General features: G+C 42.9%; 1 protein-coding gene and 1 long non-coding RNA gene across 3 annotated transcripts in view; one reads left to right on the plus strand and one right to left on the minus strand.

Moving 5' to 3' along the window:
* The window catches only part of TBC1D23 (TBC1 domain family member 23), a 64,084-nt gene extending 52,154 nt beyond the window's left edge, over positions 1-11,930 (minus strand). Inside the window, exon 1 of one of the 2 annotated variants that reach the window (XM_055316119.1) lies at positions 11,631-11,930. In XM_055316119.1, the coding sequence (XP_055172094.1) occupies positions 11,631-11,683 (53 nt within the window). In that variant the 5' untranslated portion in view covers positions 11,684-11,930. The remainder of the gene's footprint in view (positions 1-11,630) is intronic. The other variant, XM_055316118.1, reaches the window with a different exon arrangement.
* A 1,279-nt stretch (positions 11,931-13,209) lies between these two features.
* The window catches only part of LOC129503662 (uncharacterized), a 37,443-nt gene continuing 23,889 nt past the window's right edge, over positions 13,210-26,763 (plus strand). Inside the window, exons 1-2 of the long non-coding RNA XR_008663231.1 lie at positions 13,210-14,940; positions 19,553-19,693. This is a non-coding gene — a long non-coding RNA (uncharacterized LOC129503662). The remainder of the gene's footprint in view (positions 14,941-19,552; positions 19,694-26,763) is intronic.

The following is a 26,763-nucleotide window of genomic DNA, read 5'->3' on the forward strand; positions in this document are numbered from 1 at the left end:
CCATTGATTTCTGGGCATTGATTTTGTATCCTGCCACGCTACCAAATTGCTGTATGAGTTCTAGCAATCTTGGGGTGGAGGCTTTTGGGTTTTCTATGTAGAGTATCATGTCATCGGCGAAGAGGGAGAGTTTGACTTCTTCTTTGCCAATTTGAATGCCTTTAATGTCTTTTTGTTGTCTGATTGCTGAGGCTAGGACTTCCAATACTATGTTGAATAGCAGTGGTGAGAGTGGACATCCCTGTCTGGTTCCTGATCTTAGGGGAAAGGCTCCCAGTGCTTCCCCATTGAGAATGATATTTGCTGTGGGCTTTTCGTAGATGGCTTTTAAGATATCGAGGAAAGTTCCCTCTATCCCTACACTCTGAAGAGTTTTGATCAGGAATGGATGCTGTATTTTGTCAAATGCTTTCTCTGCATCTAATGAGAGGATCATATGGTTCTTGGTTTTTCTCTTGCTGATATGATGAATCACATTGATTGTTTTACGAGTGTTGAACCAGCCTTGCATCCCGGGGATAAATCCTACTTGGTCATGGTGAATAAGTTTCTTAATGTGTTGTTGGATCCTATTGGCTAGTATCTTGTTGAGAATTTTTGCATCCATGTTCATCAGGGATATTGGTCTGTAATTCTCCTTTTTGGTGGGGTCTTTGTCTGGTTTTGGAATTAAGGTGATGCTGGCCTCATAGAATGAATTTGGAAGTACTCCATCTCTTTCTATCTTTCCAAACAGCTTTAGTAGAATAGGTATGATTTCTTCTTTAAACGTTTGATAGAATTCCCCTGGGAAGCCATCTGGCCCTGGACTCTTGTGTCTTGGGAGATTTTTGATGACTTCTTCAATTTCCTCCCTGGTTATTGGTCTGTTCAGGTTTTCTATTTCTTCCTGCTCCAGTTTTGGTAGTTTGTGGCTTTCCAGGAATGCGTCCATTTCTTCTAGATTGCCTAATTTATTGGCATAGAGCTGTTCATAATATGTTTTTAAAATCGTTTGTATTTCCTTGGTGTTGGTAGTGATCTCTCCTTTCTCATTCATGATTTTATTAATTTGAGTCTTCTCTCTCTTCTTTTTAATAAGGTTGGCTAATGGTTTATCTATCTTATTAATTCTTTCAAAGAACCAACTCCTGGTTCTATTGATCTGTTCCACAGTTCTTCTGGTCTCAATTTCGTTGAGTTCTGCTCGAATTTTAATTAACTCTCTTCTTCTGCTGGGCGTCGGGTCGATTTGCTGCTTCTTCTCTAGCTCCTTTATGTGTAAGGTTAGCTTTTGTATTTGAGTTCTTTCCAGTTTTTGAATGGATGCTTGTATTGCGATGTATTTCCCCCTCAGGACTGCTTTTGCTGCATCCCAAAGATTTTGAACAGTTGTATCTTCATTGTCATTAGTTTCCATTAATCTTTTTAATTCTTCCTTAATTTCCTGGTTGACCCTTTTATCTTTTAGCAGGATGGTCCTTAACCTCCACGTGTTTGAGGTCCTTCCAAACTTCTTCTTGTGATTGAGTTCTAATTTCAAGGCGTTATGGTCTGAGAATATGCAGGGGACGATCCCAATCTTTTGGTATCGGTTCAGACCCGATTTGTGACCCAGTATGTGGTCTATTCTGGAAAAAGTTCCATGTGCACTTGAGAAGAATGTGTATTCAGTTGAGTTTGGATGTAAAGTTCTGTAGATATCTGTGAAATCTATCTGGTCCAGTGTATCATTTAAAGCTCTCGTTTCTTTGGAGATGTTGTGTTTAGAAGACCTATCAAGGGTAGAGAGAGCTAGATTGAAGTCACCAAGTATAAGTGTATTATTATCTAAGTATTTCTTTACTTTGGTTAATAATTCGTTTAAGTATTTGGCAGCTCCCACATTCGGGGCATATATATTGAGGATTGTTAAGTCCTCTTGTTGGATAGATCCTTTAAGTATGATATAGTGTCCCTCTTCGTCTCTCACTACTGTCTTCGGAGTGAATTTTAGTTTATCTGATATAAGGATGGCTACCCCTGCTTTCTTTTGAGAACCATTTGAATGGTAAATGGTTCTCCAACCTTTTATTTTCAGGTTGTAGGCGTCCTTCTGTCTAAAATGAGTCTCTTGTAGACAGCAAATAGATGGGTCCTGCTTTTTTATCCAGTCTGAAACCCTGCGCCTTTTGATGGGGTCATTAAGCCCGTTCACGTTCAGAGTTACTATTGACAGATATGAGTTTAGTGTCATCATGATATCTATTTAGTCCTTGTTTTTGTGGATTGTTCCACTGAACTTCTTCTTAAAGGGGAATTTTAAGAGTCCCCCTTAAAATTTCTTGCAGAGCTGGTTTGGAGGTCACATATTCTTTCAGTTCCTGCCTGTCTTGGAAGCTCTTTATCTCTCCTTCCATTTTGAATGAGAGCCTTGCTGGATAAAGTATTCTTGGTTGCATGTTCTTCTCATTTAGGACCCTGAATATATCCTGCCAGCCCTTTCTGGCCTGCCACGTCTCTGTGGAGAGGTCTGCTGTTACCCTAATATTCCTCCCCATGAAAGTCAGGGACTTCTTGTCTCTTGCTGCTTTAAGGATCTTCTCTTTATCTTTGGAATTTGCAAGCTTCACTATTAGATGTCGAGGTGTTGAACGGTTTTTATTGATTTTAGGGGGGGATCTCTCTATTTCCTGGATCTGAATGCCTGTTTCCCTTCCCAGATTGGGAAAGTTTTCAGCTAGGATTTGTTCAAATACATATTCTGGCCCTCTGGCCCTTTCGGCGCCCTCGGGAACCCCAATTAAACGTAGGTTTTTCTTCCTTAGAGTGTCATTTATTTCCCTTAATCTGTCTTCATGGTTCTTTAATTGTTTATCTCTTTTTTCCTCAGTTTCCCTCTTTGCCATTAACTTGTCTTCTATGTCACTCACTCGTTCTTCCACCTCGTTAACCCTTGTCGTTAGGACTTCTAGTTTGGATTGCATCTCATTCAGTTGATTTTTAATTTCTGCCTGATTGGATCTAAATTCTGCAGTCATGAAGTCTCGTGAGTCCTTAATGCTTTTTTCTAGAGCCACCAGTAGCTGTATAATAGTGCTTCTGAATTGGCTTTCTGACATTGAATTGTAATCCAGATTTTGTAGCTCTGTGGGAGAGAGGGCTGTTTCTGATTCTTTCTTTTGAGGTGAGGTTTTCCTTCTAGTCATTTTGCTCAGTGCGGAGTGGCCAAAAACAAGTTGTATTGGGAAAAGGAGAGAAAGAGAGAGAAGGAAAGAAAAGAGAAAAAGAAAAAAGAAAAAGAAAAGAAAAAGGAAAGAAGAGAAGAAAAAGGGAAAGAAAAAGAAAGAAAGGTGAAAAAAAAAAGGGGGGGTGGGGGAAGCAATCAGAAATCAAAAAGAAAAGAAAAAAGAAAAGCAAAAAAAAAAAAAACACGGGGGAGTATTTCTGTAGACTTTAAGTCCCTTGACTTCCCCTGGAACTGGTCCGTCCAGCTGGTCTTCTGGGGGAGGGGCCTGTTGCGCTGATTTTCAGGTGTTAGCACTTGGGGGAGCTGCTCTGCCCCTGCCTGCTGCAGGGCTCAGCGGGGGTTGTTTACCCCGTGAGGTCTCAGGAGGAACAGTCGCAGTTGCTATGGCAACTCTGGAAGCCTGGATTCAGCCTCTGCAGGAACTACGGGGCTTGGAGCTCTCGGTTTTCCATCTGCAGGGCCTGGAGGCTCCGGGGCGGGGCCGCTGATCTGCTCAGCTCGGGGCAGGAGCGTCCTTGCTGTCCTGGGCCCTCCTGGCCTCTGCCTGTCCCGGGGGGAGGCCGGATCCTGGGCTGTGTCCCAGCGCCCTGTGCTCCGGGGCCTGCGCTGGTGGATTCGCGCTCCCGCCCCGCAGCCCCCTCCTTGGAGCCGCCGCCCGAGCCCCTCCGAGCTGCTCCGGTCGGTCCCGCCGTGCGCGCTGCAGCCCTTAGGGAGCTCGGCGCACTCTCCTGCGCGCAGGTGCCTGTTAGTGTCCCCGGGAGCCCGAGGGCATCCCCGCCCTCCTGGGTCCTGCTCCAACTCCCTGCGAGCCCCTTTCCGCCCGTCCGGGAAGGCTGGTGCAGCTCCTGCTCCTCCGGGACGGGGCTCTCCTGTCCTGGGGACACTCGCCCCGGCCTCAGCCCGGCTCCTCCGGGGCCCCTCCCCCTCGGAGGCCTTTTGTTTCTTTATTTCTTTTTCCCCGTCTTCCTACCTTGATAGAAGCGTGAACTCCTCTCACTGTAGCATTCCAGCTGGTCTCTCTTTACATCTCAGGCCGAATTCGTAGATTTTCAGGATGGTTTGAAGGTTATCTAGGTAATTTGTTGGGGACAGGTGATTTGGGGACCCTACTCTTCCGCCATCTTGCCCCTCCTCCCCATGATAGATTTTTTACAAAATTGCATTCCAATCATCAATGAGAATTTATTTGATTAAAGAGAATCTCACTTATTTTCATGTCAGTGGTTAAATCTAAATAGAATCTACAAAATAAAACTCAAGAATTGCCGGTATTTAATTACTCAGCTATATGAGATAAATACATTCTTCTATGGGTCACTTTTATACTTCAAAACAAAGGCTAGAAACTTCTGAAAGGGGAAAGAAACCACAAGAGAGTTACATTAAAACCAGGTTTCTTGGGACATCTGGCTGGCTCAGTTGGTCGAACATCTATCTGCCTTCAGCTAGGCTCCTGATCCCAGGGTCCAGGAATGGAACCCTGTTTCAGGCTTCCTACTCAGTGGAGAAGGTCATCTGCTTCTCCCTCGCCTTCTGCTCCTACTCCCCCTTGTGTTCTCTCTCTCAAAAATAAATAAAATCTTTTTAAAAAGCAACAACAAAAAACCAAGTTTCTTGTTTCTCCACTATCCCTGAATAAAAACAACAGAAAAATTACTGAGCTGATAGTTACTAAATTGTATAATTACTTATATTTTCTAATTAAATATCACTACTATGTTCTAACAGACTGTAAATAATTCTATTTTATATATGATATAGGTACATGAAATATAATTATATTAATTATTAATATACTTAACCAAATTATACAAATACATCTAAATATAAACATGTTAGTACATATTATCTAAATGTGATATATAAGCATATTATTTCAAGATCAAAAAACTTATTTTTGGCAAGGATATGAGAATACATTATGAAAACTAAAGATATATAAAGCTATAGTATATAATGCTCTGTATCACATCTCACCATATCGACCATGAATTGTACCTTCTTGTATATATAAGACAATGTGGTACACAGTTTATGCACATCCTTACAGCTTTAGAGGTGCCGCAGATAACAAATACATGTGTTTAACAATGCACATCTTAGAAAATTGTGTCTTTCAAAACACAAGATTGAGTATAGGACTAGTATATTTTAATTAAAAAAAAAATTAAGTAGGCTCCACACCCAGCGTGGAGCCCAACAACAGGGCTTGAACTCACAACCTTGAGATCAAAACTTGAGCTGATATCAAGAGTTGGATGCTTAACCAACTGAGCCATCCAGGTGCCTCAGGACTAGCATATTTTTAAATGGGCTCTCTCTAGGTGTCTGTTATATACGTGAAGTACACAGTATATATGCAATCAACTTTAGAAAGAACATAGGGCTTAAAGAGATATAAATTTAAGTCCCAGATTTTCCGCTAACTGGATTGGTGGTCTGACCATCCTAAGCCTGTCTTCTCATCTCTAACAAGAAAACTACAATAATTCATAACTTCCCCTTCTCATAGAATTGTTGTAAGCACCAAATGAGATAGTATATATAAGCATACATAAGAGATAAAGCCCTATGCAAACATATAATATTTTCTTATAGCCTGCTAAAATTATTAAATATCACCATGGCAACTAGTTTTATGAAACTGCTTTAAAGCAAGAAAAGCACATATTACAACATTCCCACCCAACTATGAAATGCCATGTCAGCTTTAAGATAAGAAAAAACTCCTTTAACCCTCAAGAAAAAGAAAGGAAACTTGAAACAAAATATTTAATGATTTTATTACTGACCATTTTTCTCAGCTCAGATCAAAGGTCAAAGGTTAGACCCTTAAAGACAAATACACATGAAATTTCAGGAAATAGGTTTTTTTGTTGTTGTTAAATTGGCTCTTAACTTACTGTTCTTGTATTTCAACAAGAGACAATTTGTTCTTGTACTAACATAAGGAACTGATTTTCCATTTATAATTCTCAATATCTAAATAAATCATTTCAAGTACTGTCCCCTTTCATGCTAAATAATCCTACGCCACTCTGCTAGAGTGTCTAATTTCTAAAACACCAGTATGTCGGTGTCTTCAGAAGATATCGTCACCTATCATCCCTAGGGCTAAAAGGATGAAAAAAATGGAAGTGCCCAAGCAAGTAAGAACAATGCAACTTCTGGTTTTTAATCGGTCTCAAATTTTTTCTTAAACACCGTACTGCAGCTTGAATATAACCAGTAGTTAGTTAAGGTCTGCTGAATGCTTTGCTAAACTCTGTTTTGCTTTTTGATACATGAAGGAAGCCACTGTTTTTAGTTTATACCAAGCAGAATCCACATTTTAGCATAAGCAGCAGCAATTATTTGCCAAGCATAGTTTATCAATTCTGTTCAGAGGACACCTACTTGTAAGTTGGCTGTGTATTGGAGCACACTTAACATGATGCTCCAGAGTTACCTGACTTGCCTCTAAAATAGGGAATGCACCTGTACTCTCTATAGTAAGCACAAATAAATGAAAATAAATTAATTGTATACATTTTTGGGGCATGCAAAAGCCAATTACTTACATTCACAGGAGCAAAATCCTAGAAGTGAGTTATTATATAGGAATTGCCTTTAAAAACCGTAAAATGTGAATTATAGGAAAAACATTCATGTAAATCACATAAACAAAATAAGTCTTAATTTCTAATCGTCTGCATTCTACTTACAGTTTACAAAATCCAACAGGTGACACTTAAAAAACCCCCAATTCAAGACAGTAAGGTTTATTTTCTCTTCATTTTCTGTAAGGTAATATCTAGTCTGCCCAGAACCACAAGTTGTCAATATTCCTCTTAAACGAGTTCCATTCTCTTTCATATTAAATATATTTCTTTATTGAATATATCATGTCTGGAATTGCAATCATCCACTCCTTAAATACCTCCTCATATTTCAATGCTTATGAAATGGGAAGCACGGAGAACACTATTTACAAAGTGCACAGAACTTTCAAAAAGACCCTTTTATTCCCAAAACAATTCTATTCACATTTCAGATGAACAATAAGTTTCTTTATAAACTGCTTTTATAATTTTAAGAAAAGTTTACCAATAATTTAAGAAGAGTTTAGCAATAAAACCGTGACTTTAAAGTGAATATTGTACAAAAACTTTAAACTAAACAGAATACCAACAGTTGTTGCAAAATTAATATCATATTATATAAAAACATTTTTTAAATCATGGCTTTAGATTTTTAGGCATTATGTCAGGAAGAAAGCCTCAGAAAATGAGAAATTCTGGTTCAAATCTAAGGCTAACTGCTTCAAAACTGAGAAGATGAATTATCAAACTTTGAACTGTAAAAATTTAACATCTTTGATTTTTACAAACCTGCAGTTTGTTTAAATTTAAATAATTTCAAACTTGCTGGCACCTGGCTGGCTCAGTCAGTAGAGTATGAGACTCTTGATTTTGGGGTCATGAGCTCAAGACTCACATTGGGCACAGGGGTTTACTTAACAGAAAAAAAAATGTTTAATAATAATTTCAAACTTGCTATAAACATTTTTAAAGAATTTCTCCACACCCTCTGAAGTTTCAGAAAGTTAGAGAGCTGAGTATTTTCTGATATCCTTGGTTTTCCATAAAAAAGTGAGCATTTTACAACCAATTACATGGTTCACAAAAAGAATGGAGTTAGAAAATATATATGAAATGACAGTTTGGTATGCTGTTGCACGTGATTTTACAAAAGTCATTCAGTCAATAAACATTCACTGAGCCACCTGCTATCAGCCACTGCCCTTGAGAAGTCCACTATGTACACAACGATGATAAAACATGCAATCAGATAAATTGCAATATAATGCGTTGGGTGAGAAAACATAACAGATAATATATAGAGAGAAATTCCTCCAGCCAACTCATTTTGAGACATACATCATCTAGAAACTTGCTGAAGAGTGTAGTCCAGGAACCAGCAAAATAGCCATCACCTAGAAGCTAGTCAGTCAGAAATACAGAATCTCAGGTCCCAAGCAAATCTACTGAATCTGCATTTTAACAAGATCCCCAGGTAATCCTAATGCACATTTAAATTTTGAGAAGCACTGGCCTAGAACATAACTGAAAATAGGTGTCATCTTATACTTTTTTAAAATTTTTATTTATTTATGATAGTCACAGAGAGAGAGAGAGAGAGAGAGAGAGAGAGAGAGGCAGAGACACAGGCAGAGGGAGAAGCAGGCTCCATGCACCGGGAGCCCAACGTGGGACTCGATCCCGGGTCTCCAGGATCCTGCCCTGGGCCAAAGGCAGGCGCCAAACCGCTGCGCCACCCAGGGATCCCTCATATTATACTTTTAAAAATCTTTGGAACCCATACTGAGCCTTTTTACAAATATATACTTAATTTTAACATAGCTACCTAGTTTCACAGATTAAGAACTGGGAAATACCACTAACAACAAAGAGAGAAAAGAGAAAAAAAAATACTAACAGAAAGCAATTTCAAAAAGAGATGGTTATACAGGGCCATTTAACATAGCAACAATCTTCCCTTTTTGCCTAGACAGGTCACTGTATTACAGAAGTATAATAGTAACTGATCTTCTTAAATGTGCCTACTCTAACTAGACCACAAATTCCTTGAGGACAGGGACCTAGTTTTATTCTTACACACTTATATCTACAAACTGAGTGACGCTAAGTCACTGAGGTAAGTTCAGGTTAGGCAAAGAGATATATAACACATTTCAGAAAATTTTCCATCTGACAAAGGTACAATAAAAACGTGAAGTGGGATGCCTGGGTAGCTCAGCAGTAAGTATCCAACTCCTGGTTTCTGCTCAGATCATGATCTCAGGGTCATAAGACAGAGCACCGCGTGGAGCCTAAAGATTCTCTGTCTCTCTCTCTCTGCCCCTCCGCCCCCACCTCCCCACCACACATGCTCTCTTTCTCTCTCAAGAAACAAACCCTCCCCCTTCCATAACAACCTCTTCACCAGTCTAAGAACAGAGGCTTTACCAAATCTATGGCTCCAAATCCAAATGTCTTCTCTGACTGTATTCAAACTCGCTCCTAGGGTACACCCGAGTGGAGCATGCAGAGAAAAAGATTACATACATGGGAATTGAAGCAGAGCAGGAACCAAAGAACCCCTCTGGGTTCCTCCATTCATAAAAATAAAAACGACAAAAATTGAAAGCCACAAAAAAGATACAGCAACCGTAGAAGAGAACACATGCTACTTTTAACAACTATTAATTCCATGTTCTTTGCCTGTGAATCACTGGTATTCACAATCCTCCTAAGAGCTTCTCAGAGATACTTTAGAAACATTTCTCCTCATGGCCTCCAATAAGCTGATCAGAGTCAGTTTATGATACAATTCACCCTTCCAAGACAGCACATTTATGAAGTTCGAGTCATTACTCCCCAAATAATCATTAGTTTTCTTGCCTGTGTCCATGCTCCAGCCATTACTCCATTCAGAGCCCTTTCCCATCAGTTAATGCACTATCCAGTATGTTAGCCACCAGCCGTGTGTGGCTACTTAACATTTGAAATGTGGCTAGATCCAGTTGAGATGTCAGGTAAAGGTAAAATAAAATATATGTTGAATTTTGAAGTGTTACAAAAAGAGATGTAAAATTGTCTAATTGGTTTCTTTTAACAATATGTTGAAATAATATTTTGGGTATAAGTAAAAATAATTTCAACTGGTTTTGCTTTGGTTTTTAATGTGGCTACTAGAAAATGTCAAATTACAGGGGCACCTGACTGGCTCAGTCAACGGAACATGTAACTTTTGATCTCAGGGCTTTGAGTTCAAGCCCAGGTTGGGTGTAGAGATTACTTAAATTTTTTTTTTTACATCTTTAAAAAAAAAAAAAGGAAATTTTTAGATTACATATGTGGCTTACATTACACTTCCACTGGACAGCACTAGTCTAAATCCTGCGGACTCTTCAAGGCCTAATTCAAACATCTTTGCTTCCTTGACGCTTTCTCCAATAACTGCAAGTGGAAGTCGCTTCTGTCCCCCCTGAAACCCCATAGCGCTTTCACTCACATTCCCAAAGAGCTGGATCAATTTAACTTGCTACTGAGTGTAACTGTCACAGCTCCAATATAAGCAAATTGAGAAAAGAAACTACATCCAGGTCACCGGTGCGTCCTCCTGCTGAATCCTGGAGTGCACATGCACGCACCTAGGCGGTACTGGATGTCTGCGGATTCGGGGCTGGGTTTCTCAGTTACCACCTTATCTGAACCTTTCGATGATCCCATTTCTTTCTCAAGGATTAAAGTCCACGTCTAAAAAGTCCCGTATGGGGATCCCTGGGTGGCTCAGCGGTTTGGCGCCTGCCTTTGGCCCAGGGCGCGATCCTGGAGACCCGGGATCGAATCCCGCGTCGGGCTCCCGGTGCATGGAGCCTGCTTCTCCCTCTGCCTGTGTCTCTGCCTCTCTCTCTCTCTCATCTCTGTGACTATCATAAATAAAAAATTAAAAAAAAAAAGTCCCGTATGATTCTCAGGCCAACAGCTTATTACACGAGCTGTATACATGTCATAGAATGAAAAAGCAAATCTGAAACTATCTAACACATATAGTCCATGTACTTCAACATAAAAATTCAAAAAGCCTCTAGAGGCTCTATCTTTTTTTTTTTTTTTATGATGCTGTCCCTAAAAACGTCTTGTAAAGATCAACTATTTCAAAAGTAGGAAGGAGCCTTTCCCGAAGACTAGCGACACCGGATAGAGCCCACCAAAAACATGACGGGAGGGGCCCCCCGGTTGCGCCGAGGCGGCCGGGTAGGCGCAAAGGCTGGGCAGCGGCGAGCGCGGGGCCGCACAGGTCGGGCTCTGGGGAAAGCGGCAGGAAGAAAGACGACTTGTGGGGCCCGAATAGTCAGAACCGTTGAAACGCAAAACGAATAAAAACTAGAATAAGAACTATCTCAAGTCTGTGGGCAGGATCCTCCGCGGCGCGGCGCTCCCCCGCAGGCAAGGGTCGCGGGGTCACGCCAAGGGCCGGGTCCTCAGATGCGACCCCCGCGCCTCGGACGTGCGTCCCCGAAACTTCCTCCCGAACCACCCTACTGGAACTCCCGGGACCACGGGTCTCGGCTGAGCCCTGCCCTGAAGCCAGCCTCCCCAGCGCGTCCGGGACCCCGGGACCCTCACGGGAGCCCCGCGGTGAGGCCCAGGCGCTGGGCGACCCGCTCTCCCGCGGGGGCCCGCCTCAGCCCGTACGGAGGCCCGCACCGGCCGAGAGGGCCCGGCCCGGAGAGGGGGCGGGGCAGGCCAGTGGACGCGGCCCAGGGCGGGTCCCCGCGCTCCACGCCGGCAACCGCCGGTGCCTGCGGGACCGGCGGGAGCGGGGGAAGGAAGAACCGAGGGGCAGCCGGAGTCAGCCCCGGGCTTTCACTCACCAGCCCTCACCGCTCGACGTTGGCCGGGGCTGGACCTCTTCTCCTTCCGCCATTGCTGTTGACGTCCACGTCACTTTGCCGAAAAGTGGACCCGGCGCCGGGACCGACTCCTGAGACTCAATGTCGTAAAAGATCCTCGGAAGTCTGGGAACGAGCTTCGGGAGAGGAAAGGAGAAAGGGAGGAGGCGGCAAGGGACGGGCGGAACGCAACGTCACGACGTCCCCACGGCGAAAGGCGGCGGGGCGGGGAGCGGGGGAGGAGACCTGGTCCGAGCCGCTGCCCTGTCAAAGACTACGAGTCCCAGGGTGCCCCGGGGAGCCGGGCGGAAGGAGGGCGTGGGAGTGGGCGGGGCTCGGCGGGGAGTGGGCGGGGCTCGGCGGGGAGTGGGCGGGGCTCGGCGGGGAGTGGGCGGGGCTCGGCGGGGGAGCCCGACCCGGTCCCGGCCGCGGCGGGCGTCGCGTCTTCGCGTCCTGGGGGCTTGTCCGCCGCCTTGGGCGTCCTACTAAGCAAGACCGGAATTGGGAGCCGCAGCTCGTGGAGGGCGGGGCGGGGCGGGGCGGGGCGGGGGAGCGTCGCGGGGTAGCCGCACCGCAGCCCTTTCCCGCTGCGACCGCGGGGTCCCGGGAGAGTTGGAAGCGAGGGAAGGTTTGCGCGGCGCGGTCCACGGAGCACCAGGCGGGCCGCATGCTTTCGGCCTCAAAACTTGAAAGCTGTTGGGGGAAAAAAGCGCTAAAAATAAAGGAAACGGGCTCTAGGCTCCCGCCTTTATATACAGCTTCCGCATAACCTGGGAGGTCTTCACATTAGGGTTTCTAGAGCTCCCGGGGTTGCAGACCGAGCTGCCGCTCCGCTTCCTCCCACCGCCGTCCTCGCCGTCCGTCCGCCCGTCCGCCCGTCCGTCCGCGCAGCCGTGCCTGCAGCTCCAGGCTCCGTCCGCGCGCCCAGCGCCGTCGAGGCCCCGGCTCTCGGCTCCGTGACTGGCCCCGGGGACACCAGCTCCGGGGGCTGCGTCGGGGGAAGTGCCTGTGCCTGTGCCTGTGCCTGTGCCTGTGCCTGTGCCTGTGCCAGCCCTGCACGCCCCACCCCGAAGTGCAGGTGCCTGGGACGCGTGGCTGCGTCCCCCGAACGGGACGTTAAATGCACAAAACAGACTGCAGAGGGTCGGAGAAGGCGCGGCGTTCGGAAGACGCAGCACGATATACTGTATGGGCAGATGCAGGTGTGCTTTTAAAAATGAAAGGGAAAAAATAAAATAAAAATGAAGGGGAAGGACGGGAGAACTGGAATGAACGGCAGTTCTCACGCAGCCACACAGTAGCGGAAGCAGTGAGAACGGGAGCTTATTCAAAAACGACGGACGCCCAGTGCCCCCAGCCCCCCGCCCGCTTCCCCTTCCACTACCCCTGGGCGACGGGCACTGAGGGGGGCACTTGGGATGAGCACTGGTCTTATGTTGTGTGCCGGCAAATCGAACTCCAATAAAAAAAAAAAAAAAAAGGAAACTTAAAAAACAAAAACGACTGACCGCAGGGGAAAGAGCCGAACTCCAGTCCAACCTGTGCAGAGGTGCTTAGATGGGGGAGGGGGAGACTGGGGCTCAGTAGAATTTTTTTCTTTTATTTATTATTTATGATAGTCACACACACAGAGAGAGAGAGGCAGAGACACAGGCAGAGGGAGAAGCAGGCTCCATGCACCGGGAGCCCGACGTGGGATTCGATCCCGAGACCCCAGGATCGCGCCCTGGGCCAAAGGCAGGCGCCAAACCGCTGCGCTGGGGCTCAGTAGAGCAGAGAAGTGACAAGTCACGGAGGCTCGGCCAGCCGGCTGCGATGAGGCAGCTGCACCTGCTCGCTGGCAAGCTGTGGGGTCAGAACCTGTCCTCCCCCAGAGCTGGGGGGCGGCCCTGTCCTTCCTGATGATTACATTTCAAAGGGATGATTCTCAGGTCACTCTGGGCTGTGGAGGAACCTACTCCCAGTGGTCGGCCCTTTCTAACAGATGCCCAAGAAAGGGAAGCCAGGAGCCTGGGGTCAGGATTGGCTGCAACAAAGAGGAAATTCCCCTGGCGCTTGAACTCTCTCAATCGGGCGGGCGTCTTAGTGGGGGGCTGCATCTCCACGGGGCTAGAGCCCTCCTGGGCACGTGCTCTTAGGTTGCTAGAAACCCTGCGAGAGTTCAGTCACTTGTCTTCGTGCAGAGGTTTGCATGAGTCGTTATCCGCCGAAAGTCCTGCAGCTCTCAGAATTACATTTAGGGAAGGAGAAGAAATGGTTTCAATTATATTTGTAATACTCTGTGTTGGGCCCAAGACTGCGAATCCGAGAAAACCACCAAGGAGCCGACAGGGATGCAAGTACATGAGGGTTTATTAACAAGCTGGAGCTTGGGTCCGAGTATACCCCACGGGGCGGGGCAGGGACTTGAACCCGGAGGAGGGGTACAGCTGGGTGTTTATGGGCTGGTCTAGGGGTAAGGTGGGGTTTTTCTAGGGTGGGGGTGTGAGAATCTCCAGTAAAGAGGTCCCACGAGCTCTTGCTTCCTTATTCCGATAAGCGCTGCTTTGTGCTTTTCTCTGTGGCCGGGCGGGGTAAGGCAGACTGGGTACCTGGTGACCGTGGCCTGGTCACAGTGGCCGGAGGTGGCAGCCCAAGCTCCAATGGCTGGACTTGTGCCGATGTTAAACTTGAATGGCCCTAATTTTCTCGGCCTCCACATTTTGTTTCTTAAGAGCTGGGAAGTGTAGCGCAGTAGGTGTTCCATATTCTTTTAGAGTCTTTGGTATACAGATTTTTTTCCCCATGATTTTAAGACTATTTGACTAAAATAGCAGAAAGCATAGTCCAGCCATTTCATTAGCAACCAAAACCATGTTTACTCTCTTCCCAACAGGGGATGATGCAGAGCCGCATGTTATTATACCCACTTCCAAGCCCAGGACCTTACCAGGATGTTCAGTCCTTCTGTGGGGAAAGTTTCTTTTAACATGGAGATGAGGGTTTTTGGTGACAACCATCAAAAAAGAGTAAAAGGCATGACTCTAGGTCGATTTACCATCCTAATTTCAAGACCTCCACTGCATCACTTCAATTGCTGGTGGGTTTTCAGAAGCTTTTCTAAAATGGTTTTAAACACTATTATTATATTGAGGCGCCTCAGTGACTCAGTTGGTTAAGTGTCTGCCTTTGGCACAGGTACTGATGCCAGGGTCCTGGGATGGAGGCCCCAGGCCAGGGTCCCTCCTCAGTAGGGAGCCTGCTTTTCCCTCTTCCTCTGCCACTCCCCCTGCTTGTGTGCTCTGTCAAATAAGTAAGTAAAATATTCTTTAAATGTTTCAACTTATTAAAAAAATTCTATCAGTTATTTGACAAGCAATTGTTCATTCGCTGAGGTGTTTCCAATCCTCGGGGCTCATGGGTGGCTCAGTGAGTCAAGCGTCTGCCTTTGGCTTAGGTCATGATCCTAGGATCCTGGGTTTGAGCCCCACATTGGGCTCCCTGCTCAGCAGGAAATCTCCCTCTCCCTCTGCCACTCCCCCTGCTTGTGCTCTTGCTCTCTCTGTGTCTCTGTCAAATAAATAAAATCTCATTTAAAAAGGGTGTTTCTAGAAGATCCCTGGGTGGCTCAGCGGTTTAGTGCCTGCCTTTGGCCCAGGGCGCGATCCTGGAGTCCTGGCATCTAGTCCCACGTCGGGTTCCCAGCATGGAGCCTGCTTCTCCCTCCTCCTGTGTCTCTGCCTCCCTCTCTCTCTCTCTCTCTCTCTCTCTCATAAATAAATAAATAAACAAACAAACAAATAAGTCTTTTACAAAAAAGGTGTTTCTAATCCTCAAGTATAATTCATGTTTAGCATAATTAGTGATTGCTTTACACTCTGTGTGGTGAAAATATTATTTCATGAAAAATATGTCACTTGACATTTCAAGCATTCTTCCCCTTATAGAAGTAAAGTCAAAGCTTCTGACTACCCCTCTTTTTACCAAGGCCAGAGCTTCATGAGCATGCAGCCTGTGCAACAGCTCAAGACCCATGCTTAGAGGGCCTGTACTCGGTGTAGGGCTCTGCTATTGCCATCTTGAAATTCCTAATGATTTTGGAACAGGAGGTCTTTTCTTTTCCTTTTGTACAGGCCCTCCCCCACCGGCAAATTACATAGCCAGTCCTGGATAGGGTCAATACAGTATTAATACACACTTGACATTATTTAATGGTAATATTTTCTGGAGTTAGATCATTTGTCCTTTACTCACCCACCTGTTCTGTGTTCTGCTGAGTTCACTCTGAGTTCATGACATTCACCGAGATGACATCCTTTTTTCCTCCAGTGGTAATTCTAGGAATCTGGTTGTTAGGTGAAGTCTTTGAAACTTTGGTTCCTCTTTCTTGAACAGGTTCTACTGGTTTACTTTCCACGGTGTTTGGTGTTTGTTCATGTTTGGCTTGTTAACATCAAAGCTGCAGTTACCACAGGGGAGTCCTCTGCCAAGAAGCCTCTGCTCCTCGTTCTCTTGCTCTGGCTCAGGGTCATCCACACTTTCCCCTCACCTTGCCTCATTTTCTGGCAGGATAAACACCACACTGGGTTGTTTGACTCCAAGCTTGAAGTTTGACTCCAAGCTGCTCCCCCTTGCTAATGAGTGTGTTTGTCATCATAAGCTTTTCTTCTTGCTCTGAATCTGGTTTGTCCACATTTCCCCCAATACACCTCACTTACTGAGATGACAAGGACCACACTAGGACCACAGAACATTTTCTAGATGGCTGCAAATTTTTATGGGTGTAACTTCTGAGTGTTTTGTGCTTTAAAAAAAATCTCACTGTCCTGCCATTTACCTCAATTGTTATGTGTTTAAAAAAATAACTACAAGTTATTTATAAAAAAATAAATACAAGTCCCAACTACATGAGACTACAAGTAGAATTTGTTAAATTTTGTTAGTGGCTCTCTGATTTAAAAAAAAAAAGCCCTTTTCATGAGATAGAGATGATTTTTATTATGAAATCATCTGTCTATATTTTATTACATTCCTCCTTCCTTCTAATTTTAAGAAGATTTCATCCATAAACGAGGAAATCTTTCTGCTCTTGTGTTTCTCTATATCCCTCTGGACCAAAGGGAGTTGGAATCCCCTTGTTTATAACCCAGTGCTGTGCTAAGGTGCTGCTGATGGTGGTGACCGTCTGGGACTGTGCACAGTGGAGCCATTCCAAGATGCGTGTCTAAAAAAGACACACCCGGTCATCCACATAGGATATGTTACCTGCCTGCATTTGTGCAGATAATTGTATCCCCACACCCAGATAGGAAGGTGTAGAATTTTGCTGTATTATCCTTGGACAAAATCAAGTTGCAATTTTTCTAAAGGGAAAATTTAGGTCTCTCTTTTTTTTAAAAAAAAGATTTTATTTGTTTATTCATGAGAGACACAGAGAAAGAGGCAGAGACACAGGTAGAGGGAGAAGCAATCTCCCCGCAGGGAGCCCGATGTGGGACTTGATCCCAGGACCCCAGGATCACGCCCTGAGCCAAAGGCAGGCATTCAACCACTGAGCCACCCAGGTGTCCCAAATGAGAAAATTTAGGTCTCTTGGTTTTAAATAAAACTTTTATAAAAAATAAAAATATTTTCCATCTATTATTTGCTGTTCTATGCCATATAATTATATAATTTATATTTTATTTTGTGTATTTAATTCATATTTTGACACATAGTTTATTCTCAATAAATATTTGTTAAATGAACTAAGGGAGGGGGGTTGAAGTATTTTTGAATGAAGCCATTCACCTAGACCGCTGGTTGGGATTGAGGCAGGTAGGGATTGTGAATTCGTCCGTGTGGCCAATTGTTATGTTAGTTTGTAGAGTTTATTTCAGTTTTCATTATAATATTATTACAGCATTTCTTTTAACAAGAGAGAAATGATGATAGCCTTTGTTCTTTTATTCATATTTGAGCAATCTCTTCTTGATTTTCATGTATTCCTAGGTGAAGGTGAAGACCTAATAAATTGTATTAATCTATTGCCACATTAAAAATTACCCCAAAACTCACTGTCCTAAAATACCGATTATCTCACAATATCTGTGTGTCAGGAATTTAGGAGCAGGTGAGTGGATGTTCTGAGTCAGGGTCTCTTGAGGTTAGTCAAGATGTTGGCCAGGTTTGCAGTTATGTAGTCATCTGAAGGCTTCACGGGGGCTGGAGGATCTGCTTCCATGGTGGCTCACTCACATGCCTGACAAGTTGGTGTTGGCTCAGGGTCCTCTCCAAATAAGTCTTTCCCTGGGCTACTTGAATGTTCTCTTCACATGGAGTCTGCCTTCCCCTAGAGTGAGAGGTTAAGACAGACCAAGATTGAAGTCACAATATTTTTTTGACCTAGCCTCAAAAGTCACACACCCATCATTTCTGCAATATCCTATTGGTTACACAAGTCGGCTCTGTTCAACATGGGAGGGAACTACAAAAACAGCTTGAACACTCAAAGGCAAAAAAATCACTGAGAGCCCTCTTAGAACCTGTCACTTGAAGTAACATGAAATCAGATGCATCGTCATTGTCCAACCAACTTGCCCCTGAGATCCCTGCCCAGAGCATCTCAGCTCTGCTTGAGCTACTTTTCCCCTGAACTTGTGAAGGACTCTTAACAGGCCCCCTCATGCAGGCACTGAGTGATACAGACCGTGTACTCTCACTCTGACAATGATAACCACTTTTGAGTTCTTTTGTAGCCTCCATTACACCAAGTGTAGGGCTGGAAGTATAGATGGAGTCCAGGAGTTCTTGTTGAATATTAAAATATTGATTTCTGTTTCAAAATACTGATTTTTGAGCTTCAGAATTCTAAACTTTCCCAGGAATTTTTCTTTTTCTCCTACAAGGGCAGATGTCTTCATAATTATCAAAATTACTTCAGTTATTTGTGACTTTAAAATCCCATTAGGATCTGCATTCCAAGATTCTTTAAACTACTGAAGCCCAACATTTAATTTAATGATAAACAAAACCAAGTCAATTCCCATTTACAAATGACAAATCAACGGTTGGCAACAATTTCAACATCTGCTTTTAATTCACTTAAAAGCGTTAAGCAAACAGTGATTAAAAAGAAAAACCTAGAAACTATAGTATTTCTCCATTATTCTTCTAGTAGTTGTCCTTACTAACCAAAGCTGACTTTTAGTAAGTTATGTAGATGGACCTGAAATAAACATTTTGATGGAGATTGACCCATTCCTGGGTCTGGGATGGTTATGTTTTAATGTGGGAGCCTTTCCTCATTCCAAATTTGTTCTCAAATATTCCAGACAAAGGACTCTTGTTAGGGTTGAGTCACTGCTTGTTGGAAATAGGGATAGTAAACAATATATTAGCTGGAACTAGCCTAAATTTTAAAAACTTACTGCTTTTTGTGAGTTCACACGCACAACCTATAAACAGTATTCTTAGACAATGGCTGTGCTATTCTTTATGTGTGATCTGTCTCCAGTCACCTCATGCTCTTATACTCACCCTTTGTTTTAGGTATATGTCTTGCCAAATAAAATAGTGAGCAAGGAACCATCTAAGGTTATTAAATTTAGTTACATGATATATGCTCTTTTAACAATATCTATAAAAAATACAGATACGTTATATTTTCTATTGAATATGTTATTTCCCGGCTGGTTTCTCCAGTACCCACACTTTAAGTTGTACATTTTATCACTGTCATTTCCACAAGCTAAATCCACTTAAGAAGAATTCTTAGGATATAATGAATATGAAAATGGCCACAGATACAAAAGCATTTTTAAAAATTTAGATTAAAAAATTTCTTCCCTATAATTTTTCTCATACTTTTATTCTGGACAATATCAACTATATCTCTGTTGTTAATTTCAACCTATAACCTGATAACTCCTATATTTGTATCTTAGCTTTAGCCTTTCTTTTGTACTTTCCATCTGTAAATCCAGCCATCTAACTAGGAGCTTACACAGGATGACCCACAAACTCAACATTTCTAAACCCAACTCATCACGTCTACCTGCTTCCCAATCCTTACCATTTCTGCAGAGGTGAGTGGTTTTATCATATTTCCAGCCCTCTAAGCCAAAAACTTGGGAACTATTCTATCTTCTTTCCTTCTTCCTTTCCATAGGTCATCAGGGTTTATTGATTTTTTTTTCTTCCCTAAACATAGTTCAGGTCGGGTCCTCCTTCTTCTTCACCCCCACAGATTTTCTCTTGCTTTTGTTCCTTGTTATGTTTTACATGAAGGGATCCTTAATTAGTTTCTACCTTCTCCCACTCTTCCCCAAGTAGTCACAGCCTCTACACCAGGAGTTCAAACTGGCAGCACTCAGACTGGATTTACTTAACAGCTTTTATTTTGTTGTTATTTTTAATTAAAAAAATTTTTATTTTTAAGTAATCTCCACACCCAATGTGGGGCTCAACTCAAAACCCTGAGACCAAGGATCACATGCTTTACCAACTGAGCCAGCCAGGTGCCCCTCTTGTTATTTTTAAGTATTTGAATATGTTTTTTTTTAAAGATTTTATTTATTTTTTTTTGAGAGAGAGGGAGAAAGAGAGAGATGGTGAGAGAGAGAGCAAGAGACACAGGATGGAGGAACAGGCTCCCCACTGAGCAGGGAGCCCACCCTGGGACTCTGGGATCATGAGTCAGCTGAAGGCCGACCTTAACCAACTGAGCCACCCAGGGACGCCCACTTGAATGAATGTCTCCCCTATCACTTTAGACTACACCCCGATTTACACATTTGTTAATTGCTTGGTCCTCACAGGTGTTTGAATTTGTGCCTCGTGCTGCGTATTTTCTGAAAAGGGAATCTACACAAATCTTTTCATTGCTCATCATCCTCCATAAAGAATGTTCAAATCCTTATCAATGATGCAATCCTCTCATGATCACAAGTAATTTCCTTTCTGCACTTATAACATATACATCAGTCACTTTATAAGGCCTCAGATATATCCTGCTGCTCTGTGACTTTATGATTTTGTTAACTGCTTATTTTCTCTTGTTACATTTTATGAACTTCTCTCAACTGGTTATGCCTGGCCTTAACCCTTGAGCAACATTTTCTCTGTAACCCTTTCTCTCAAGCAGAATTATTCATTTCTGCCTTTTGTTACCACTTCCCCTTAAATACAACTCAAGCACTGCATTTATCACACTTTAATTATGTGTTTATATATTTGTTTTCTCCAATAGTGATGAGATCCTTGAGAACAGTTCAATATGTTTACATTTCCAGAGCCTGGTATAGTATTGGATACCTACCTGTGATTTGCTCTAGGAGTAAACGAATGAATGGAGAGTATATATACATATAACATTATTACTGCAAACACTTAAAGAGAATTTACTATGTGTGAAGTATTGTTTTAAACACTTCCATTAATTCATTTAATCCTCCCTATGAATTAGCAATGAATGAATATGAAATCTTAGTTTAAGTAAAATTAAATAGGCAAGTAATTTTTCTATCTTCATGATTTAAGAAGCACTTGAAAAGTAGGAATAATTACTGTTTGTAATAAATAAGAAAATAAGTTAAGGAAGATACACAAAAGATGAAAAAGAAGGAAGACATTACTTCAGGGTCCTTATTATATATCACAATTAGGTGTGATTGTTCAGTTGGATATTTCTGCTTCAGCTTAATGAAATTCTTCCAGAGTGAGGCAAAATCTTATGCCATCATTTTTAGCTTGAAGCAAAGAATTTCTTCCTCCCATAAACATATTATTTTAAAAATTATTGACTTGTACAAAGTATTTTATGATAATTTGTCAGCAGAAACAAAGCCTATGCTCCTACATAAGGATAATGCTTAAATTTTGCCTAGTCATAGTCTTTACAGTGTCCAGTGAGGCTCTACATAATTTGCGACCCTAACATTCCCTTTATCTGGAAAGCCCTTTCCCCAGATATTTTTATGGTTCTCCTGGCTAAAGAGTATTCAGGTAGGCCAAGATATGGGAAACAAAACAGGGAGGGAGTGACCTGATCTAATGCAGGAAAGCACCAGGCATGTTGGTGGTTGGAAGAGCAAGCCAGTGATGGTACAGAGAGCTCAGCCAGGATTTAGTAAGGAATGGGGAGCCACTGAAGATTTTCAAATAGGAGAGAACCTCAGAGAGGACTCTGAGAAGAAAGCTTCACAAAGATGCATGTTGACATGAGTTCCAGTTGGACTGAAGGTGGAAGAAGTTGAAGATAGATCAGGCCAGAGGCAGTAAGATCCTAAATGGGGATATTAGCCACAGAGCTGGAAGAAAAGTAATGCAAGTGAGAAAGACTGTGGGCAGAAAAAGATTATGAAAGACAAGGGAAGGAGGGGGGATGGTCCAGATGATGATCACAGCAGAAACGGAACTCTCAGAGGAGGATCTGTTTGAGAGAAGGGTTGGATGGAAATGGGGTACATTAATTAGGCAGTTGCAAATAAGGCCATGGCCCAGAATGTTGGATTGAGTTTAGTAGAATTCTGATTCTTGTTCTTCCTGTAGATGAGAATTAGCAAATCAGGAGACAGAAAATGGCAACGGGCACTCTTGTGCCACTATGAGAGGTGAATTGGTGCAATGTTTTTGGATGGGAATTTGGAAATGTTCATCATCCAAAATATGCATACTACCCTCTGAATAATTTTCTTTGGAATTTATCTTATAGAGATATTTGTACCATCCAACAAGAGTACATACAAGGATGCTCACTGATGTATTGTTTGGCTTGTAGTAGCAAAAAATTGGAGTCAACCTAATTATCTATCATTGAATGTGCATCTGTTTGATGAAATAACAGGTCACTACTAAAATAGAATAAGGTAAAGCTATGTATACTGACATGGAAAGACATCTGTCATAAAAACAAATTGTAGGATGTGCCAACTAGATGTGAGAAATCCTTTTACAATGCAGTATATATATCAAATGATCACCACTTTAAATAACTTACAAATCTTATTTGTGAATTATACGTCTATAAAGCTGAAAAACATTCAATAAAAAATAAAACTCTTAAACATTTTCTCCCAACCACTAACCATATTCCACTGATGTATGTTCTAGTTCTATAGAGCTTTAAAAAGCTAGGTCAAATAGCAAGTCACTTCTCCCTAGGAATTGTGTTAAACATTTCATTCATTTACTTTTAATTAAAACAAAAGAATTGGGGGGGAAGCAACTGGTATTTGGGGTATGTCTGGTATTTCTTTCACTTTTTCCAAAAAAAATGGAGATACCCATTTTTGGATGTGCACATAGAAAAGTGTAAATGAATATGAAGAATATTATTAACCATGAGAGTTTTTGATGGGTAGGACTCAAGGGAACTTTCATTCTATACATCTATGAACTGTTAGAATTTTTTCCACTGAGCGTGTATTACCTTTAATAAGAATAAAAGCTTGGAGTTTTAGAAAAACCACTTACAGATTTTTTTTTAAAGGAGGTCAGCAGTTCTTAAGGAGGATCAGTCACTGATACTAAAGTTGAGATCATAAAAGTCAATCAAAGCAGGGGTGCCTGGGGGATACAGTGGGCTAAGAGTCTGACTCTTGGTTTCAGCTCAGGTAGTGATCTCAGGGTCATGAGATCAAGCCCACATTGGGCTCTGGTCAGCTGGAGTCTGCTTGGGTTTCTCTCTCCCTCCCCCTCCGTCCCTCCCCACGTCACTCTTGCTTGCTCTCTTTCTCTCCCTCAAATAAATAAATCTTGAAAAAATAAAGTAGATCAAAGCAAGCAGGAAAACATATGAGGGACCTAACGCATGAGAGAACATGGTACATGGTATATAGGTGTATGAAAACGAATGGAAAAGGCCCTGCTCAGTTTGGCATTTCCTGAACATTCTAGTCCCCTCTCATACCACATTCCCCTCTGCCTCCCACTAGCTTCCCCACTGTTCTTTTAATAAGCCTTCAACACATGGCCTTTGCTCATGCTTTCTCTGGAAAGATCCCCTCACTGTTGCACACACACAGACCTGAAAACACACACATCCTACTTTTATTTTGCATCTCAGTTCAAACGTCACTGCTCGGAGTACTAGAGCAGTGTTTTGGAATATGGCAGGCCCCTTTATTCTATGTGGCTTTAGATACACTATATGTGATCCGAATGGGAGAATTAAGAAATTAAAAATGAGACAAGGGAAGGAAAGCAGAGGATGAGGCTATATTTTGGTAATACTCATGTTTCAAAACATTCCTTCCTGCTATATATTGTCTTGTCTACCGGCTTCTCCTACTTTTAAGTTTGCTGTGGTTCTTCACAGATATTGCCTATGCATGGAGGTAAGAGAAATGAAATGAGTAGACTGTGAACTCCTTCAGTATTATAATTACTATTTCCATCATTCATTGAGCCTTTAGAGTCTACCCAGTTCTGTTTGAGACCCTGGGTGGAATGAGCTTATTTGGCCTCCATTTTTCCTCCCTGTAGCTCTTCTGTTCTCTTATTCAGTGCAAGCTCAGCCCATCACTGTGATTTTCAAGCTCCTGAACATTGGAATAACCTGTATGGCTTAACAAACCCACACACAACAACGTGGGAACTTCACCCCCAGGAATCCTGGCTCTGCTGGTCTAGGGTCATACCCAAGCACAGTAGTATCCTAAAAGTTTCTTGGGTGATGAGGATGTGCAGGCTGCACTAAGAGCCAACTGGCCAAGGGATGCTCGGGTGGCTCAGCGGTTTAGTGCCTCCCTTCAGCCCAGGGCGTGATCCCGGAGTCCCGAGATCGAGTCCCATGTCGGGCTCCCTGCATGGAGCCTGCTTCTCCCTCCTCCTGTGTCTCTGCCTCTCTTTCTGTGTCTCTCATGAATAAATAAATAAAATCTTAAAAAAAAAAAAAACAACCACTGGCTTGAAAGATCTCTACTTGGAGAACTGGAAAACGCTTGACTTCTGGAAATCAAAGCCTGAATGGTTCCGACGGCACTGGTCAGTTGGTGTCAGACCTGCTTCATTTGACAAGCTAGAGGCTGAAGGCAGAAAGCCCGAAAGGTGATAGTGGAGACATCTTCCCTGAATTAAGGCTGATGACTTTAGACCAGAGCACTTGCTTGTAGGAAATAATTTGATAACTTGTACAGCTGGATTAAAGTCAGTTGGTCATGGAGGAGAGGAGCGGATTTAATGCCCATGGAGACCTTTGCTCTATGTCATTCATATGTCTCAAGACCTTAAGAACGAGGAAATGTTGGGACGCCTGGGTGGCTCAGCGGTTGGGTGTCTGCCTTCGGCTCAGGGCGTGAACCTAGTCTGGGCATGGGGTCCCGCATCGGGCTCCCTGCGAGGAGCCTCCTTCTCCCTCTACGTCTCTGCTTCTCTCTGTGTGTATCTTATGAATAAAAATAAATAAAATATTAAACAAACAAAAGAACATGGGAATGTTACTTTAAGAGTTCAATGCAGGGACGCCTGAGGCCCTGGAACATTATGCTTTATTCTTTGGCACAGTTCAGCGACCAGGACTCCTGAGTCCCAAACTCCGGAGGTTACTACCAGTTGAAACTGTAAAGCAGGCCAACCGCCAGGCCTGGCTGGGCCACTCATCAGGTAGATGCGGCCTGCTTAACTCACCGGCGTGCTCAGGGCTTTGGTTTCTGTGGATCAGGTGAACTGAAGGTCTAAGAGGCCTAGCTAAGCCCCTTTCAGCTTTAAAGTGACACTAGGTGGCACTCATGTAACTTCAATGGGGAGCAGTTGGTGCAAGTTGGCTGCCAGGCTCGGGTCCCTTACAGAGGCCTAGGGACGTGCTAGGTTTGACTTGGTAAATGATGCAGTTTTAGGAAAATTCTATCGGCCTCCTTTTATCGAGAAGAGCTTTTGATTCTGTGGATGCCTGTTGTATTTTGCTAGCTGCTTTCACTGGTTCTGTACTTCTGACTTCATAGTCCTTTTCTTATCGTCTCAAATTTTAAAATGTCATAGAGAAAACTGTATCTATGGCTTAGTGATATTTGTAACACTGTCCAGACACACACGCTTGTGTGACATAAAAGCGAGTGTATCACCTTAGCAAGTACTATGTTCTCCCGGTCACGTGCTGCTGCACAAGTAACTCTGAAGAGAGAGATCCTCTGTCCCCACGCTGAAACTCCGAGCAAATGGGATTCGTACCTGCGACGAGCCACCACTGGACAGGGTCACGGAGACGTGATTCTTGTTCAAAACCCCCACAGCTGATTTGTCCTGGTGTTTCCAGGAAGTTTATTCCAGTCCAGGTCCATCTCAAGAATCCAGTCTGGCTCAACTTGGATTCAGAACTTGACCTAAAAGGTGGGGGGATGGGGGTTGGGAGCCTCCATGATCAGAACATTATCTAAAAGGTGATACTTTCAAAGGTCATCCAAGTCACCTTTCAGATGGTTTCCCTCAAGCTAGGACCACAATGGAAGTATCCAAGGATTTAGCAAAAAGATAAAAATAAACATGGAGGAACTGAGTTTGGGGTCTAACTCTGTACGATCTGAAATTTAAGAAGTTACATATTGTTAATTCATTTGGGAATAAGAGGTGGGTTTCAGTGACTTTGTCACCTCTCAATAGAAGGGACCATGGAATTGCCTGAACTTTCTGTGTTGAAGTATGGTCACAACTTCCAGGGTGTCATGTGGTGTTAAGGTTAGGGTAAGGGGATGAATGTGCCCATGTGTACACACTGGTAGAAGAAGAAAAGGTCTAAAGCCAAAATACAGCAGTGGCATTAGGGGTGACCTTTATTGTCATCTGTATAACTTTCCTATATTTCTCAATTTCATTTTAATGATCATGAATCTGTTTTGTGTATTATTATTTAAAAATTTAAAAGAAAGAAGAAAAAAAGTAGATGATCAGATTTCAACAAAGGCAGTTATTTGTTACCGTTTAACAAATTACTTTGCTTACGGTAAAATAGTTACTGTGATTTCTAAAGGGTCTTGTACTACTTGCTTTAGAAATGGAAATTACTGGACTCTGGTCTGATCACTGATGGCAAAGGAACTCTTAACAGGTCTTCATAAATATACGCAAAAGGAACCCTTAAAATGAGAGCAGGATAGAAATAATTTTTTTATGATTTATAATTCTCCTCTAATCAAATTGTACTACTATAATTATGGGATTG

Source organism: Nyctereutes procyonoides, unplaced genomic scaffold (genome assembly GCF_905146905.1).
Source record: "Nyctereutes procyonoides isolate TBG_1078 unplaced genomic scaffold, NYPRO_anot_genome, whole genome shotgun sequence".
Lineage (NCBI taxonomy): Eukaryota > Metazoa > Chordata > Mammalia > Carnivora > Canidae > Nyctereutes > Nyctereutes procyonoides.